Raw genomic sequence first — 15,058 nt, 5'->3', positions numbered from 1 at the left:
CAAGCATGCAAGAAAGCCAGCAAATAACTTTATATACTCAATCTACCAAGACTGCTCTACTGGTGTTGTTGTTGTTGACGGTGGTGGCGGGCGGCGTCTTCGTTAGATAATGTTAACATTTTTCTTACGCTCCACCTGAAGCTGCCGGCTGCTTTGCGTAATACATATTTCACTCTTCTCGTACGACTGATGGTGCACATTTGGTGTGTTTGGGTGTGTGTATGTCTGATCTACTGCTAAGCCGCAGTATGTGTCCTTCTAACACCAGGCACTTATCTCGATCTGACGAAAACGGTAAACTACTCAAAATCCATTTTCGAATGCTATAGCAGCTCAAATTCGACAAGCTCTCCGTCGTCGAAAATATTCCCCCTCGAACCATACCAAACAGGAACTTTTCACGCTTCGTAGAACCGAATTGGGCCAGAAATGCATTCGCCAATTTTGCACCATGATTAACCCAGTTTCAGGCTTCGCTTTTCGACAACCGGCGGCACTAGATTTTCCTTTTCATTGTGGAACAGTTTTTATTTTTTGTAGTTCGTTCGTTCGTTAACTCTTAACTTCATTCAGTGCACTAAAAGCTCACAAACACACTTTCAGACCGCAGCGCGAAAACGGCTTGAATCGAAAAGTCGAACACCACCCCTCCGACCGACCGACCGTCAACGACATTCAAGTGCGCTATCGGGGTTGTTGCTGCGGTGTGGCTTGATGCACATGAATTATGCATTTGATGCGCATGGCGAACCAGAAAAAAGCAACCCCCGAAAAATTGTACACTGCTGGTAGACCGCCAGGAGCACTTGGTGCCGAGATTATTACCAATCGTCAAGAAGGTTATTTGGATGTCTTAGTCGGTTGCAGCGCGAAGAAATCTTGGCAGAAAATTTCATAAGACATTACCCTCAACGGTCCATGGTGTAGAAGAGGTTTGTACGTCATCGCTCATTAAAAATTCCCTCATTGCTTATTCAACTTGGAAATCCCTTGGTCCGGTTCCATGAAATCTACAAGCTTGGTAAGCCCCTTGGCAACAAGTGGCGCGATCGGTTCAATAACTTTCCTTATGATAGCTACTCCTTCTACTACCATGGCATGTGTATCATCGTATGTCTTCGTCGCATCGTATTTCTTGCCATGGTGTGTCATATTAAACCAACAACCGCGCGCAACAACGCATCCTGTATGTCCGCTCATTGTCAGTTTGTGCATACATTGCACGTAGGGTAACTGATCCATCTGTTTGGCCTTTTCTTCAAATCCAAGTTCACGCCGGAATGATTTTTCCTTAATACATTTCCACGGAGCTTCGCTGGTTGAATGGGAAACAGAAATGTGCGGATCGAATTTCGGTGCACTCACCCTATTTTGGCACCACATGATCGCGTGGTATGCGATAGCTGACGCTTATTAGTGCAAAATAAATCACGCCAATAAAATAATAGTGTACATATAGGCAGGCGTAAGATAGTTCGACCGCGGCGACCGAAATTTTAAACTGAAAGCAGAAACTTCTCTGCGCGGTTACTGGTTATTGCGGATTCCACATTTGAGTGAATCCCGTTCGTTTCTTGTTGTGCGGTGGGTGCATTCCACTCAATATTCTAGCACTCGAATTATATAGTCGTCTAGTGAATGTTTAGCCGTTTGTTTGGGAAAACCTTGTCGAGAATTCCGAGGAACTCTAGTAATGACAAACAAGACTACGATTGTGGTACCGTAAAACGGGGTATCTTTGATAATGCGGGTAACTTTGATAGTATAATACAAAGAATAAATTTACTCAATGCGCTTTTTCTAAATTAGAAATATTGGTTGCATATTGTAGCTTAGGGTATTTCCGTTGATATCGTTTTAGTTTTTATATAGTATGTGTTACATATTGTACCAACATATTAAAAAAAAAATCGTATTTTTTGTTAAGTCACTCAAACCATCACTTATGAAATTTATTTCCGGTATAGCATTCATAAATTCAATGTTATATTCTTATTGTCTATGATGTTTTCTGTTTATATACTCATTCAAAGCTTCATATTTAAAGAACTAAAATGTTTGAGTTTCACGCATTTTTTTTCTACATTCATCGAGCATTATCAAAGTAACCCCAATTCAAAATACTGATGTTTGGTCACAAAACTAAAAAAATAGTGCAAATGCTTTAATTTCCGTTAAAAAACTTCTTCTTATTTGCATTTCAAGCTTATTGCTTAGCGCATATTAGCATATTGCGTGCTCTCAACATAGTGTTCTAAATGCACTTCCACAATTATTAATTTAGAGCTTTCGATGCCAATACCAATGCATGAATTTGTATATTGTGTGGCAAGCACAATGATACTCTATGCCCAGGGAAGTCGAGAAAATTTCCAATCCGAAAGATTCTCTCGACCGGACCGGGAATCGAACCCGCCGCCTCCGGCTTGGTAATACCGTGCCTTTACTGACTATGAGTCCCCTAAACAAATTACTAACAAATTAACTGAAAATTGAAAATTAAACATTTTTAAGATAACCACCCGGGAAAGATGATATGAATGGTATACAATAATTGAAAGCCCAAGATCCAGATTAACCATAGTATTCATATGTGCACCAATTTGAACTTGTTCACAGTTTTCCTTAAAATTTGATTTGGTCCTACAGTTCTGAAAAATGCCCGGAATATGTCTAGGATGGTTGCCATCTATATCACGAAATGGCACAAAGTTCTTTCACACCACACATTTGATCACATGATATTTTAAAAATAAGGTCGCTTTGGTCATATTAAGTATTTAGGAGCACATTGATCACATCCAGACATATTCCGGTAACCCCAGGGAATTTCTGAATTTGGGTAAAACCCATTGCATATACATCAAATCACATGATAATTCAACATCAAGTTCATTCACATTCACATTGAGTACCCAGGACCGCAATGGCCACAACTACACGCAAACCTGTAAGGTGGGGTAAGATGAGTCACGGGACAAGATGGGTCCAATACTTGATTTATTTATATTTTTGATTATCGACATCAACAAGCTTAATGTAGTCCCAATGCTGGTTTGAAAAGGCAAACCATCATGGAGATTGCATTGATCATGTGAATATTGACAAACAAATAACTTATTAAATGTACTAGCTGACCCGTCTTGCCCCGTTACCCATCTTGCCCCACCTTACCCTATTACATTGAATGTTAGTTGCAGCGAAAACAGTTGACCTTGCAGACGATGCAGTGATTTTTTATCTTTTTCATTTCGTGTTTTGTGTGCACTTTCAGCTATGCCTTCTTCTTCTTCTTCTTCTTCTTCTTCGCTTTTCAAGATTATTGCTTATCGCATATTATCTTATTGCTTGTTCTCAACTTAGTGTTCTAGATGCACTTCCCCTGTTATCAATTGAGAGCTTTCGATGCCTGTACTATTTTTGCATTAACAGTGTGTGATAAACTTATAGATCAAACCGAGAATTGAAACCCAGCCACCTCCAGCATGGTCTTGCTTTGTAGCTGCGCCTTTACCAGCTGAACTAAGAGAGGCCCTAGCAAGCTTTTTTTTATTAATAACATTGTAGAACGACGCACACACTTACCACGATTCTTTCCATTTCCCGTTCAGCAGAAAAAGGATACGAAATCAAATTCTCGTACTATGAGCGCTTCTTATTCGCTTTTAGCCTCCGCCGGGACAAAAGATATGGAAAAGCGGGCATCGAGCGGCTACTTTTTACCAGAGCTGTGGCACCACCAACGAGCTGGGAACCGGCTTTGTAGTGCTGGGTAAGATGCGCCAACGCGTGATTGGTTGGCACGATGTGCAAGTTGAGGATTAAGGGCCGTTTCTTCAACTACAGCATCATCAACGTGCACTGCCCACACGAAGGGAGACCCGCCTACGAGAGAGAAGCGTTCTATGCGCAGCTGGAGCAAGTGTACGACGGCAACGGGACGTCAAAATCGTCATCGGCGACATGAACGCTCAGGTAGGACGGGAGGCAATGTACAGACCAGCAATCGGGCCAAACAGCCTGCATGCCGTATCGAACGACAACGGCCAACGATGCGTGAACTTCGCAGCCTCTCGGGGTATGGTAGTCCGAAGTACCTTTTTCCTCCGCAAGAATCTACAAAGCCACCTGTAGATCACCTGACCATCACACAGAAAACCAAATCGATCACGTTCTAATCGACGGAAAATTCTTCTCCGACATTATCAACGTACGCACGCACCGCAGTGCGAACATAGATTCGGACCACTACCTAGTTGCAGTATGCAAGCGCTCAAAACTCTCGACGGTGCATAACACCCTTTCGAAGTCGAACGCCGCGACCCAACATTGAGCAAGATGAAGAGCAGATTGACGTAGCTACTCTTGAAGATGGCTGGAGGGACATCCGTTCCGCCATAGGTAGTACTGCTGCAGCGGTACTAGGTACTGCGATCCCGGACCGAAGAAATGACTGGTTTGACGGAGAATGCAAACTGTTAGTAGAGGAGAAGAATGCAGCACGGGCGAGAATGCTGCAAAACCGCACGAGATTGAATATGGAACGATACAGATAAAAATCGGTTTTCCGAAAGAAGAAGCGTCAACAGGAAGACCGAGATCGTGAGGCGATAGGAAATCTGTACCACGTAAACGACACACGGAAGTTCTAGGAGAAGCTAAATAGTTCGCGCAAAGGCTACGTGCCGCAAGCCGAAATGTGCAAGGACTTGAACGATAACCTTCTCACGAACGAGTGTGAGGTAATTGAGAGGTGAAAGCAGTACTATGACGAGCACCTCAACGGTGATGCAGCAGAAAACGAAGGTGGCACGGCAACAGACCTTGGAGCACGCGCAGAAGACGACAAGCTACCGGCCCCTGATCTTCAAGAAATTGAGGAGGATATCGGTCGCCTGAAGAATAACAAAGCAACTGGTGTAGATCACCTCCCAAGTGAGCTATTAAAATACGGTGGTGAAGCACTGGCTAGAGTGCTGCACTGGGTAATTGCCAAGATTTGGGATCGGGAGATATTACCGGAGGAGTGGATGGAAGGTGTCGTATACCCAATCTTCAAAAAGGGCGGCAAGTTGAATTGCTGCAACTACCGCGCGTTCACACTGCTGAGCGCCACCTACAAGGTACTCTCCCAAATTCTATGCCGCCGCCTGTTACCATTTGCAAGATATTTCGTGGGGCAGTACCAGGCGGGATTCATAGGTGCCCGCGCTACCAGGGACCAAATTTTTGCGAAAATAAAATATAATTTGCAGCCGCACGAAGTTGACTATCTACAAGACACTGATTAGACCGGTGGTCCTCTACGGCCACGAGACCTGAACTATGCTCGTGGAGAACCAACGGTGTTTTCGAACGGAAGGTGTTGCGTACCACCTACGGTGGAGTGCAGATGGATGACGGGACATGGAGGTGACGAATGAACTACGAATTGCGCCAGCTGCTGGGAGAACCATCCACGGTCCACACTGCAAAAATTGGGCGACTACAGTGGGCTAGGCACGTCGTAAGAATGCCGAATGATGACCCAGTGAAAATGGTTCTCGAAAGCGACCCAACAGGAACAAGAAGAAGAGGTGCGCAGCGGCCAAGGTGGATCTACCAAGTAGAAGGCGACCTGAGGACCATTCCGAGGCTGGCGACGTGTGGCCATGGATCGAGTAGAGTGGAGACGACTTCTTCGTTCAGCATAATAAATAATTTTTAATTTTAGCGTTATTGTTTTGAATTCGTAAGGAAAATATTATTGTTTTGAAGTTGATACCTGTTGATGTGTCCCATAAATCAACTTAAACTGCTGAAATTAATCCAACTGATTTATCACTGACCCAAAATCAGTTCACTCACAGATTTCCAAATCTTACCGTTTCGGGGCAACGGCGCCGGTGGTGTAGTGGTAAGCGTGATTACCTCTCACCCCAGCAGGCCTGGCTTCAATCCCAGTCGGCGCCGCCGGGATGTTCTGAGGCATAACATCTCTGATCACGCCTTCCTTCGCATGGGAAGTAAAGTCGTTGGTCCCCGGTTCATGAGTTGATGGGTCGATAGGTAGGGTCCAGGTGTGGGAGCTGCCTTCCTGGCACGTCGGTAGCATTGGTGCTCAGCACGGAAAACAAGATAGACGGAAAAAACAAACCCAAGGGAAAAAAAATACCGTTTCGGGTTTACACTTACAATGGAATACCATCATGATTGACTTTTGCAACATATGTCACCAGTGAAAAAAGTTACGGTATTTTATGTTGTATGTAGAAAACTGGAATATCTTGATTTTTACTGAATCAGAACCTTTTTGGAAACATAATTATTACAGATTTGTATATAGGGGAAATGGCTCTAATGTTGGCCTATGGATCTAAGATTGAGCCCATCGCTGAAAATCTGCTATTTATCAACTTTATCTAGATGATCGCGTCATTGGGACGGTACTAGTGGATATATTTGGTCACTATTGAAAATTTAGCGGATTGCTGAATTTATGTATTGGCCCAAATTAGGGGCATTTATGCCGACATTACATCCATTTCGCCTACCATTTTTTTTGTGTGTTTCGGTTCTGAAACCGATATTTTTGAAAAAAATAATTAGTCTCCATACATAATTTTTTAAATAACTGTTTGTCCATTTGTGCAATAGAAACTAACAGCTTACGGTAATTCATTAGGTATGCTCTCGGTAAAGAACTTTTGATTTTAGTTTTTCAATTAGCATTAGTAGGGTTTTGGATCTAATTTTCATCATACTAAACACAACCCGCACACAAAAAAAATGGAATATTCCTATCAAAGATGACTTCTAAATTTATTCACCTTTCTATACGTACCGTTGGTTTTCATAAAGAGTCACAAATTGTTGAGATATTGTTTAAAATCTAATACTGCTTCTTGATTCTAAATTCGTCCTATGAGTTCCAATTCCGTCCTAATGCATTGAAACGCCATCAGGCTTTCTTCGTTCTACGGATAAACGTAGAAAAAGGGGATTCGCTAGGATTGCTTCTTTTGTTTTGAGAACAATGAGCGTAAATATTAATACAATGCGCTCTAATAGGATTTATGTTGTAGCTAATGAACTAACGCATCGGAACAAACCTATAATTGATTTGTGCACGGTGAAATAATTGATATTATTGATTTTTTTCTGATCGATAGAACGGAAATGAGCGATTACGACGAAGTAGCGCTCTACCCTATCACGACGAAAAAATTAATGATATTTTTCCTCGTTGAAATAAACAAACAGCATCGGTTTCCATGAGCTGGTCACAAAAGAAAATCACTCACCCGGAAATGCCCAACTACCACGGACCCACAACCATATCCCTAATCACCACTATTCGACAATCAACTCGCACCTACAGCACAATTTTGGAATAACATATCAGCATCTCACCGTCGTCCAGTAATGTCCTATCGAACGTGAGCTCCCCTCCACCAAGATCGCATCCATCGCACCTGATCGGATGCAAGGTCAATGCTATACAGCGCACTATGAAAATGCTAATAACCCTTCCCTACACACACACTTTTCACCCCACGTGCGAGTCACAAATGCCGGTAAGGCACTTTGTATGTAACTGAAACTCCCCGCCAAACGATCGACAGCCGTTGTCATATTTGCATAGCTGCTGGGGATGACTCTCCCTTCTCATGCTGTTTGTGCTCTCCCGTACACGCACAGCGACGACAATTCAATCCAAATGAACTCCACGTCACGTACGCAGCCACCTTCACGGGCAGCGATGCGGGAAGGGAAGTTCATTTGAAATGCTCTCAACGACGTCAAATAGAAACTTCAATTCCATCCTTCTCAGATCGGCTCGATCCGGTGTCCCATCAGTGCATCGCGTGGGGCTGCATCGGAATTGGAAATTAGACAAACGTCGTGTGACCGTCAATCCGGTGCGACTCCGGCAGGAAGGAGAAAGAGCGTTGGCCAGCCTGCCACTACCGGTATAAGGGACACGTCACTGCCACACGATCGACGTCCAGTGTGGCTGTTTGCGTAGGTTAACCATTTCTCTTGTCACGCTACCGGAATATATCGACTCGGGACACCTGCTGAGTGCTGTTGACTGACCCATTGCAATGCGTGGTCTAAGGCAAACTAGTGGCTCGTGCTCGCGGTTGCTTAAACTTTCATTCACCCTCATTCATTCATTCATCAAAACACCGCACGCACGCGAAATTGAATGAAAACGCAAGCAACGAAGGTGACGGACGGACGAAGACGACGGCGGCGACAGGCATTTCATTCATAATTAAAATGTCATTTCGAAAATGGTGACGACAATGAGCGGGGCGGCGGCTGTCGAAGACACCGATATTGGGGAGGAGGAGGAGGAGGTAGATTTAGGCAAAAACGTATGACGGCAACGGAATAAAGAAAGGCGATTGAAAAGCCCATTTTGTTCGAAGGTGCACACATGCTTCGACAATCGATACGGGTAGTACTAAATGTATCGAGAGTGAAAACTTTTACTGATAGTGGAGTCGTCCATTGAATGCCAAATGCATTGAAACGGTGCGATGGAATTGTCAGGTACGGCTGTGTGACCTTAGAAAATTATGTTGATTTTGTGTTTACTGGCAGTTTCTCTCACGATGGACAACTTTTACCTTCTTTCGTGGACGGTGATCCTGAAAGATTTTCAGAGCACGAGATCAAATTCTGTTATCGTAGTTTGAAAAAGTAAGGATGTACATAAATGGAGCGTCATATTTCATACAAACAGTATAATGTGCGGGGCGACCCCAGCGTAGTGGTTAGCATCCATACCTCTCACACCAAAGTCACGAGTTCAAATCTCACTCCCGGACAAGTCACAAATGACACAATAGCTTTAAAGTGACTATAATAATAAAAAAAACAACAACAATATTATGTAAAGGTATGAGAAATTTAATGAAATATTATTAATAAAGTATGCAATCGTCCCTTTTCTCTTGCAATGTTGCTAGTTTGCGTGATTAAAAATACAAATTCGCGCATGAATCATTCATATTATATTCATAACCTGGAAAATCGGGAAAAAATATGGATCTTTAAAATGGAAATTCAGTTGCCACCCGGATCATAGATTTTACTCCTCTTTTATATTTTATACTGTGGATATTAGTGGAACAAGTTTCAAAATGAAAATTTTCTTAGCACGAGTCGTCCATTTATCCCGCGAGGTCTGCCGAGTTGCATAATAACGACGAATGCAGAAAAAACTAATTTTGCAACAACATTTGTTGCACTAAAGTTCGGAATAGTGTGCCAAAAAGTAGCACTTTTCGGCACAGATATTTAAGTTACTAAAATTAGGCTCTTACACACTTAATCTGGCTCGGTAAAATCTCCAACAGCCGATTACCTCGGCATTTACTTTTGCTGATATACCTGCAAAATATATGTTTGTTAGCTGATATCGCAGCAAAATGATATTTGTTAGCTGAGTCTCGGCAATTATTTTACTGAACCTCAGCAAACTAAATTGCAGAACGACTCGGCTGTTGGAATCTCGGCGAAAAAAATTAAGTGTGTATGTTGTTCTAAAGTATGTCAAAAAGCAGCATCAATCGCTGAATATTTTGTAAAGCCTTTTCATGATATAAGTAGCCTCTGCATCCATGTAATAGCATAAGAAGCATGAGAAGAAAACGCAAGAAATTCAATTGTTTTGACCTAATTCGGCATCAATATGTATGTCATTCATGCTGAAAAATCAAAAAATATAAATTTTTATTTTCACCATGAACGACCCAATTCAGCTTGTTCGCAACTGCAACGTATTGAATGCCAGTTGCTGATGCTGAATGGCATTTGTAAAAAGCATCTTCAAAAGGATATGAAGACTTCTTAATCCGTGAAATATACTAAAATATGTCATACTGGCGACATCGCTCTGATGAGACAACGAAACCTCCTCTCCTTTTCCTATCCTTCGACAATCGACATTATACTTAACAGTGCCTTGTACAAATCACACGTCCTCAGAGTCCAGTGGAATATGCGGCGTAACCCCCGAAATTTTTGGAGCTTTGTCAATAGCAAAAGGAAAAATTCGAGTATACGGTCCAACATGCTACTCGATGGGAAAGAGTTCACTTCTCTTAGCGAAGCGTGTGAGATGTTTGCTAATCACTTTGCATCTGTCTTCGATAAAAATATCATAAGTTACGTTGAAGCTGAATCTGCTGCCTCTGATACGCCTAGTGACTTAGTGGAACTGAGCACATTCGAAGTAACTCGGGATATTGTACTTTCAGCAGCAAGGCTACTGAAAACCTGTAACCAGTTGGTTACAATCCGTGGATTTTCGTTTGTATGAGTTGTTGTTGTTTGGAACATTCACGTATTTTAATATCAACGACAGAAGGCAACACACAGCAGCGAGAGGATTAGTACCGCTGCAAAAACACTCGAACGATACTAAAGGGAGGACAATCGTAGTCTTAAGCTAAAAATGGAGAATGATCGGCAAAAGGCATGCGAGTGGCCATGTTCTAAAAGAAATAACCTTCTAATTGGCAGAAGTAATCAAGCGTCCGTGTAGACCGGTATCGTGAAGTGTAGTGCATATATAATACAACCTCCCCCCCCTTGTGGGATTTGGGCTGGAAAGCCTACCTCCGTTCAGGTAATTGATTTTTATTATCCTGACGGAAATTTCCCTGACAGAATTTGATAATTCTCAGGACTTCTTGTGCTTTGGTACAACACGTACACCTCGTACCGTAAACAAAACGGTTTTACACGACTTGGCTCGAAAGTCAAGATGGCTTCCGAGCCTAATAGTAAATGATCCTCGATCGTCCGTCAGGAGGGTCCCGTCTCGGCTCGACCAAGGTGGCCATGCCACGGTCAGCCGATTTTGTCAACGACGGAAGACGCCTGCCAGCCAAACGAGCCAGCAACGCCTGCTAAGCCGTATGTGGCTGATGAACGCCACCAGATCCGCCATTCTCCCAAAGCTGCAACAACACTGTCTGCAGCCCGCGCCGCAAGTTTCCGGCCACACGGTAGTGCAGGAGCAGCCGTGTGGGCCAACGCTAGCGTCGCGACGCCGTAGGAGATCCCGCTGCAGCAGTGAGTACAGTGCAAATTTTAAAACCCTCGCATACACGCCACATATATGTGAAAGCCACACCCACACGCCACAGAATAGGGCAAGTAAATGTGTTATAAAATGTGAATATTCCTGTGTTGTCCGCGGAGCCCCTCCGAATACCCAGTAACATGCCGGCCCTGCGACACAGTTCAGGGGTCTCATGCTATTGAGCTAGTTACCCGGGAGTGTCTGGTCATGCCATAGTCACAAACCTCACTCTCTCCTGGTCCAGATGGAATTCCGGCAGTGGTGTTCTGCCGTTGCTCAGCTGCCTTAGCAGAACTTTTAGCAGCCATATTTAATGCATCCTTTGAGCAAGGAAAATACCCAAAATTGTGGAAGCAGTCGTATATGTTTCCTGTTTTCATAGCTGGCAATAAACGGGATATTAAGAACTATCGAGGTATCACCAGTCATTTGGCAGCGTCCAAACTGTTTAAGATCATCTTGAGCGGATTTGTCCTGAATCGCTAGAAGAACTACAAATCAACCGACCAGCATGGATTTATTTCCGTGTAGCTACTAACCTTTTGGATTTCACCAGTACATGCATCACCGCGATGGAGGATAAGGCACAAGTCGGCGTTATATATACTGATCTGAAAGCCGCATTCGACAAAATTGACCAGAAGGTTTTGTTATGCAAGCTTTTCTGACTAGGAGCGTCTGAGCAACTTACGTCGTGGTTACATTCCTACTTGACTGGACGAACTCTTCGAGCACGACTATGATCTTGTGTCTCTTCTACGTTTACCAGCACCTCTGGAGTATCTCAGGGAATAACCTGGGTCCACTTTTGTTTACGTTATTCTTCAACGATGTAGCAGCTTTGTTGGGAGTTAAATGCAAGCTCGTTTATGCAGATGATCTTAAACTATACGTCATAGTTCACAGCTCTGCTAGATTTGTTTGTGGATTGGTGCCGTCGCAATAAGGTCATCATCAGCGTTCCAAACTGTGCAGTGATGACGTTTCACCGCTCCAAGAGTTCAATCCTTTACGACTACTGCATTGACAATGTAACGCTTCGCAGAGTAGAACACGTATGACTGATCTTGGTGTTCTTTTGGACCCAAAGTTGACCTTCAATGTTCACTATTCCTCGATCATCTCTAAGGCGAATCGTCAATTGGGATTTATTTCGAAGATTGCACAAGATTTCAAAGCCCCTTACTGCCTGAAGGCACTATATTGCTCTTTAGTTCGGCCCATGCTTGAGAATGCATCTGTGGTCTGGTCTCCAATGAGCTAGTGTGGAATCTCCGAATAGAACGTGTTCAGAAAAGATTTTTGAGGTTGGCTTTGCGCAGCCTGTCGTGGCGCGATCCAATGAATTTACCACCTTATGCAGACCGATGCATGCTAGTTGACCTGGACACATTGGAGCACAGAAGAAAAATGCAACAAGCCTTATTTGTAGCGAAACTTTTAAATGACGATGTAAACTGCCCTCAACTGCTATCACAATTAAACTTCCGTATTCCTCAAAGGATGTTGTGTCAATCTTCGTTACTACAACCAAGATTCCATCGGACTACATATAGATACCATCAGCCAATGTCTGCGATGATCCGGGCATTCTCCGATGCAGAAAAAGGATTTGAATTCGGAAAAACATCCAACGCTCTAACGCTTCGTATTTCTCCAGTCAGAATGACTACTAGTCTCCCGAAAGTTTCTCATGTTACTTCTGATAAGTTCCACGACGTTTCGACGGAAGTCCATTATCTATGATGATCTTGAGTTCCTAGTTGCGTCTTATAAAACTGTTACACCAGCAAGGAAAATAGACAGTGCCCATCTCCGGGTATTTTTTTAACGAGCATCACTTCATCGCTTGTGCTCAATTGTGCTGCTCTTCTTTCACTTTTACTTTGTTGACTCCAGTGTTGGCAAAATCACAAATCAATTGATATTTTTCCGCTCTCATGCGCTCGCAATATCACGCGTGATATTGGAACCTAATATCATGCTTGATATTGATTTTACAAGCTCCTTTGATATCGCGAGACTATTCACAACGTGCAAAAATCAAGCTGAGAGTTGACTCGACACAAAAATGATTCCGTTGCACATCGTTTTCTTAGAAAGAGAAAGTATAGTTTGCTATCTCTTTTTACTCTTCACCGATGGCAGACACGAATTGACTGCTGCCAGCCATTATAGAAGATTCGGTTGCATTCGGGTGTAAAGCAAAAATCATGAAACTCAATCTCACCACAGTTTGTTGAAATTTGCAGCTGGTGAGTTTTGTTAGCTTGATATTCCGAGCTGCGATATCACAGCTTTCAAAATCAACCGCAGTTGTTTACTTGTTGATTTTTGTCTACGAAAATCAAGCGTGATCTTGGGCGTTGGTGAGATTTGATTTTTTGATATTTTTCCAACACTGTCATGGTACAAGAAAAAATATAGATACCTACATTATTATCAATGCTGTGATATAACCACAACGGGATGGCCGTTCAGAATGGTTCAGCGGATGTGAAATGAGGGAACATTTAAATTTAACACGATTTAAAATATTTCAATACAACATTCACCTTTTTGACTAATAATTAACAAATTTTTCAATTTGTTATCTTAACTAATTTCTTGAAGCATTTACAATAAGTATCAATGTTCCGTCATATCGTATCTTCAAGTGATCTTCTCCAGCTCCACATTTTATGCAAGCTCTTTGAAACTACATGTAGTGAAATAAGCAAAACACACCTTTTAAAGTGAATTGCACATAACAATGGCCAGTGTCATAACTTACTCACACACACGCCCTAACCCTCACTGAACCAAAGGGCAGGGATGCGTCGATTTGAAAATTACGCATAAATGAATCAATCAATCCAGCAGATCTCTGGAATTGTCCTCGATTGCATAAATTCAATGGATCTCAACCGGTTGTAAATTCTCATAAACTTATTAAATTTCTGTGATATAATGTCAATCTTCCTACCCCGTGCAAGAATTCAATAAATCTCTATTACTTCATAGCAACTTTCGCGAATCACACCTAACCTTCCATTACCGTAATATTGCGCCAATCCCCCTTTCACCATCCAAACACCCGACTGTAGGTATTCATCCATTCACTTCCACCCCAACCACACCACAGAAACAATGCAATCGGTGTGGGTGGGGAAGTAGCGCTCAGCAAAACAAAAACGTGATACTATTCAAGTTCACTAACATTTCGAATTATTGCTCGAGTCAGCCCGGGCGGCGCTGCTGCTCAATATTTATTACTGCTGTCATTCCTCTTCAAGTCAAGTCCCAGTAGTGTCTGAGTCTGACTGAGCTGCTCCCGGACTGTTCATTGGAACCGGTTCGCGGTTCGACTAATGTCACTCCACCGTACCACACCCGATGCCGTTATAATTTAATTGGCTTCGACAGGCAGGCACGAATCGTTCTACTGCCGCTGCTGCCAACCAACCCCCTCGCGATAATCAATATTGATGTTCTAATTCATGTTAATAACCTTTTGTTTTTGCTTATGTTCTTAATTATAGATTTGAGTCGCAGCAAATTGGGCGGCGCAAAGCAACATCCAGGACCCGAATCCAGCATTCAGCCAACAATTCGTGGAGATGCGGAGTTTAGACAAACTGTGGTGGTGGCGGCCGATAGGCCTATCGAAATGCAACTACTCCTATGCCCTGCTAGCCGGACTGATGGTCCTCTGCTCGTCGCTCTCAGTAGTACAAACAGGTAATTAGCGTCACGCATCGTACTGCTATAATCTACAAATGGGAGAGGGAGATGGGTGGCGCTTTTGAGTCCACGTCGCATCGTGGTTGTAGATTTTGAATTGTGAGAGAATTGCGATCATCACCCACCGATGTCGGGGGAAATTTATTGTGCTGCCAGAGAATTGCGATGGGTAACTGTATGCAAATTTAACGATGAGACTATAAATATGTTATTAGTGGACTCTTTACTTTTATGTCTTGCTACTGCTCGTTG

General features: G+C 42.9%; 1 protein-coding gene across 5 annotated transcripts in view; it reads left to right on the top strand.

The window, feature by feature from the left end:
* LOC135700265 (uncharacterized) overlaps positions 1-15,058 on the top strand; it is a 118,580-nt gene that overhangs the window by 47,777 nt on the left and 55,745 nt on the right. For all 5 annotated transcript variants that reach the window (XM_065220728.1, XM_065220727.1, XM_065220726.1 and 2 more), the window contains one exon: positions 14,605-14,803. In XM_065220728.1, the coding sequence (XP_065076800.1) occupies positions 14,683-14,803 (121 nt within the window). In that variant the 5' untranslated portion in view covers positions 14,605-14,682. The remainder of the gene's footprint in view (positions 1-14,604; positions 14,804-15,058) is intronic.

This window comes from Ochlerotatus camptorhynchus, unplaced genomic scaffold (genome assembly GCF_037179485.1).
Source record: "Ochlerotatus camptorhynchus isolate MF236.1 unplaced genomic scaffold, CSIRO-AGI_Acam_v1.1 ptg000131l, whole genome shotgun sequence".
Lineage (NCBI taxonomy): Eukaryota > Metazoa > Arthropoda > Insecta > Diptera > Culicidae > Ochlerotatus > Ochlerotatus camptorhynchus.
Note: the sequence above shows the minus strand (reverse complement) of the source record. Positions and strands in the feature narration are given on the sequence as shown.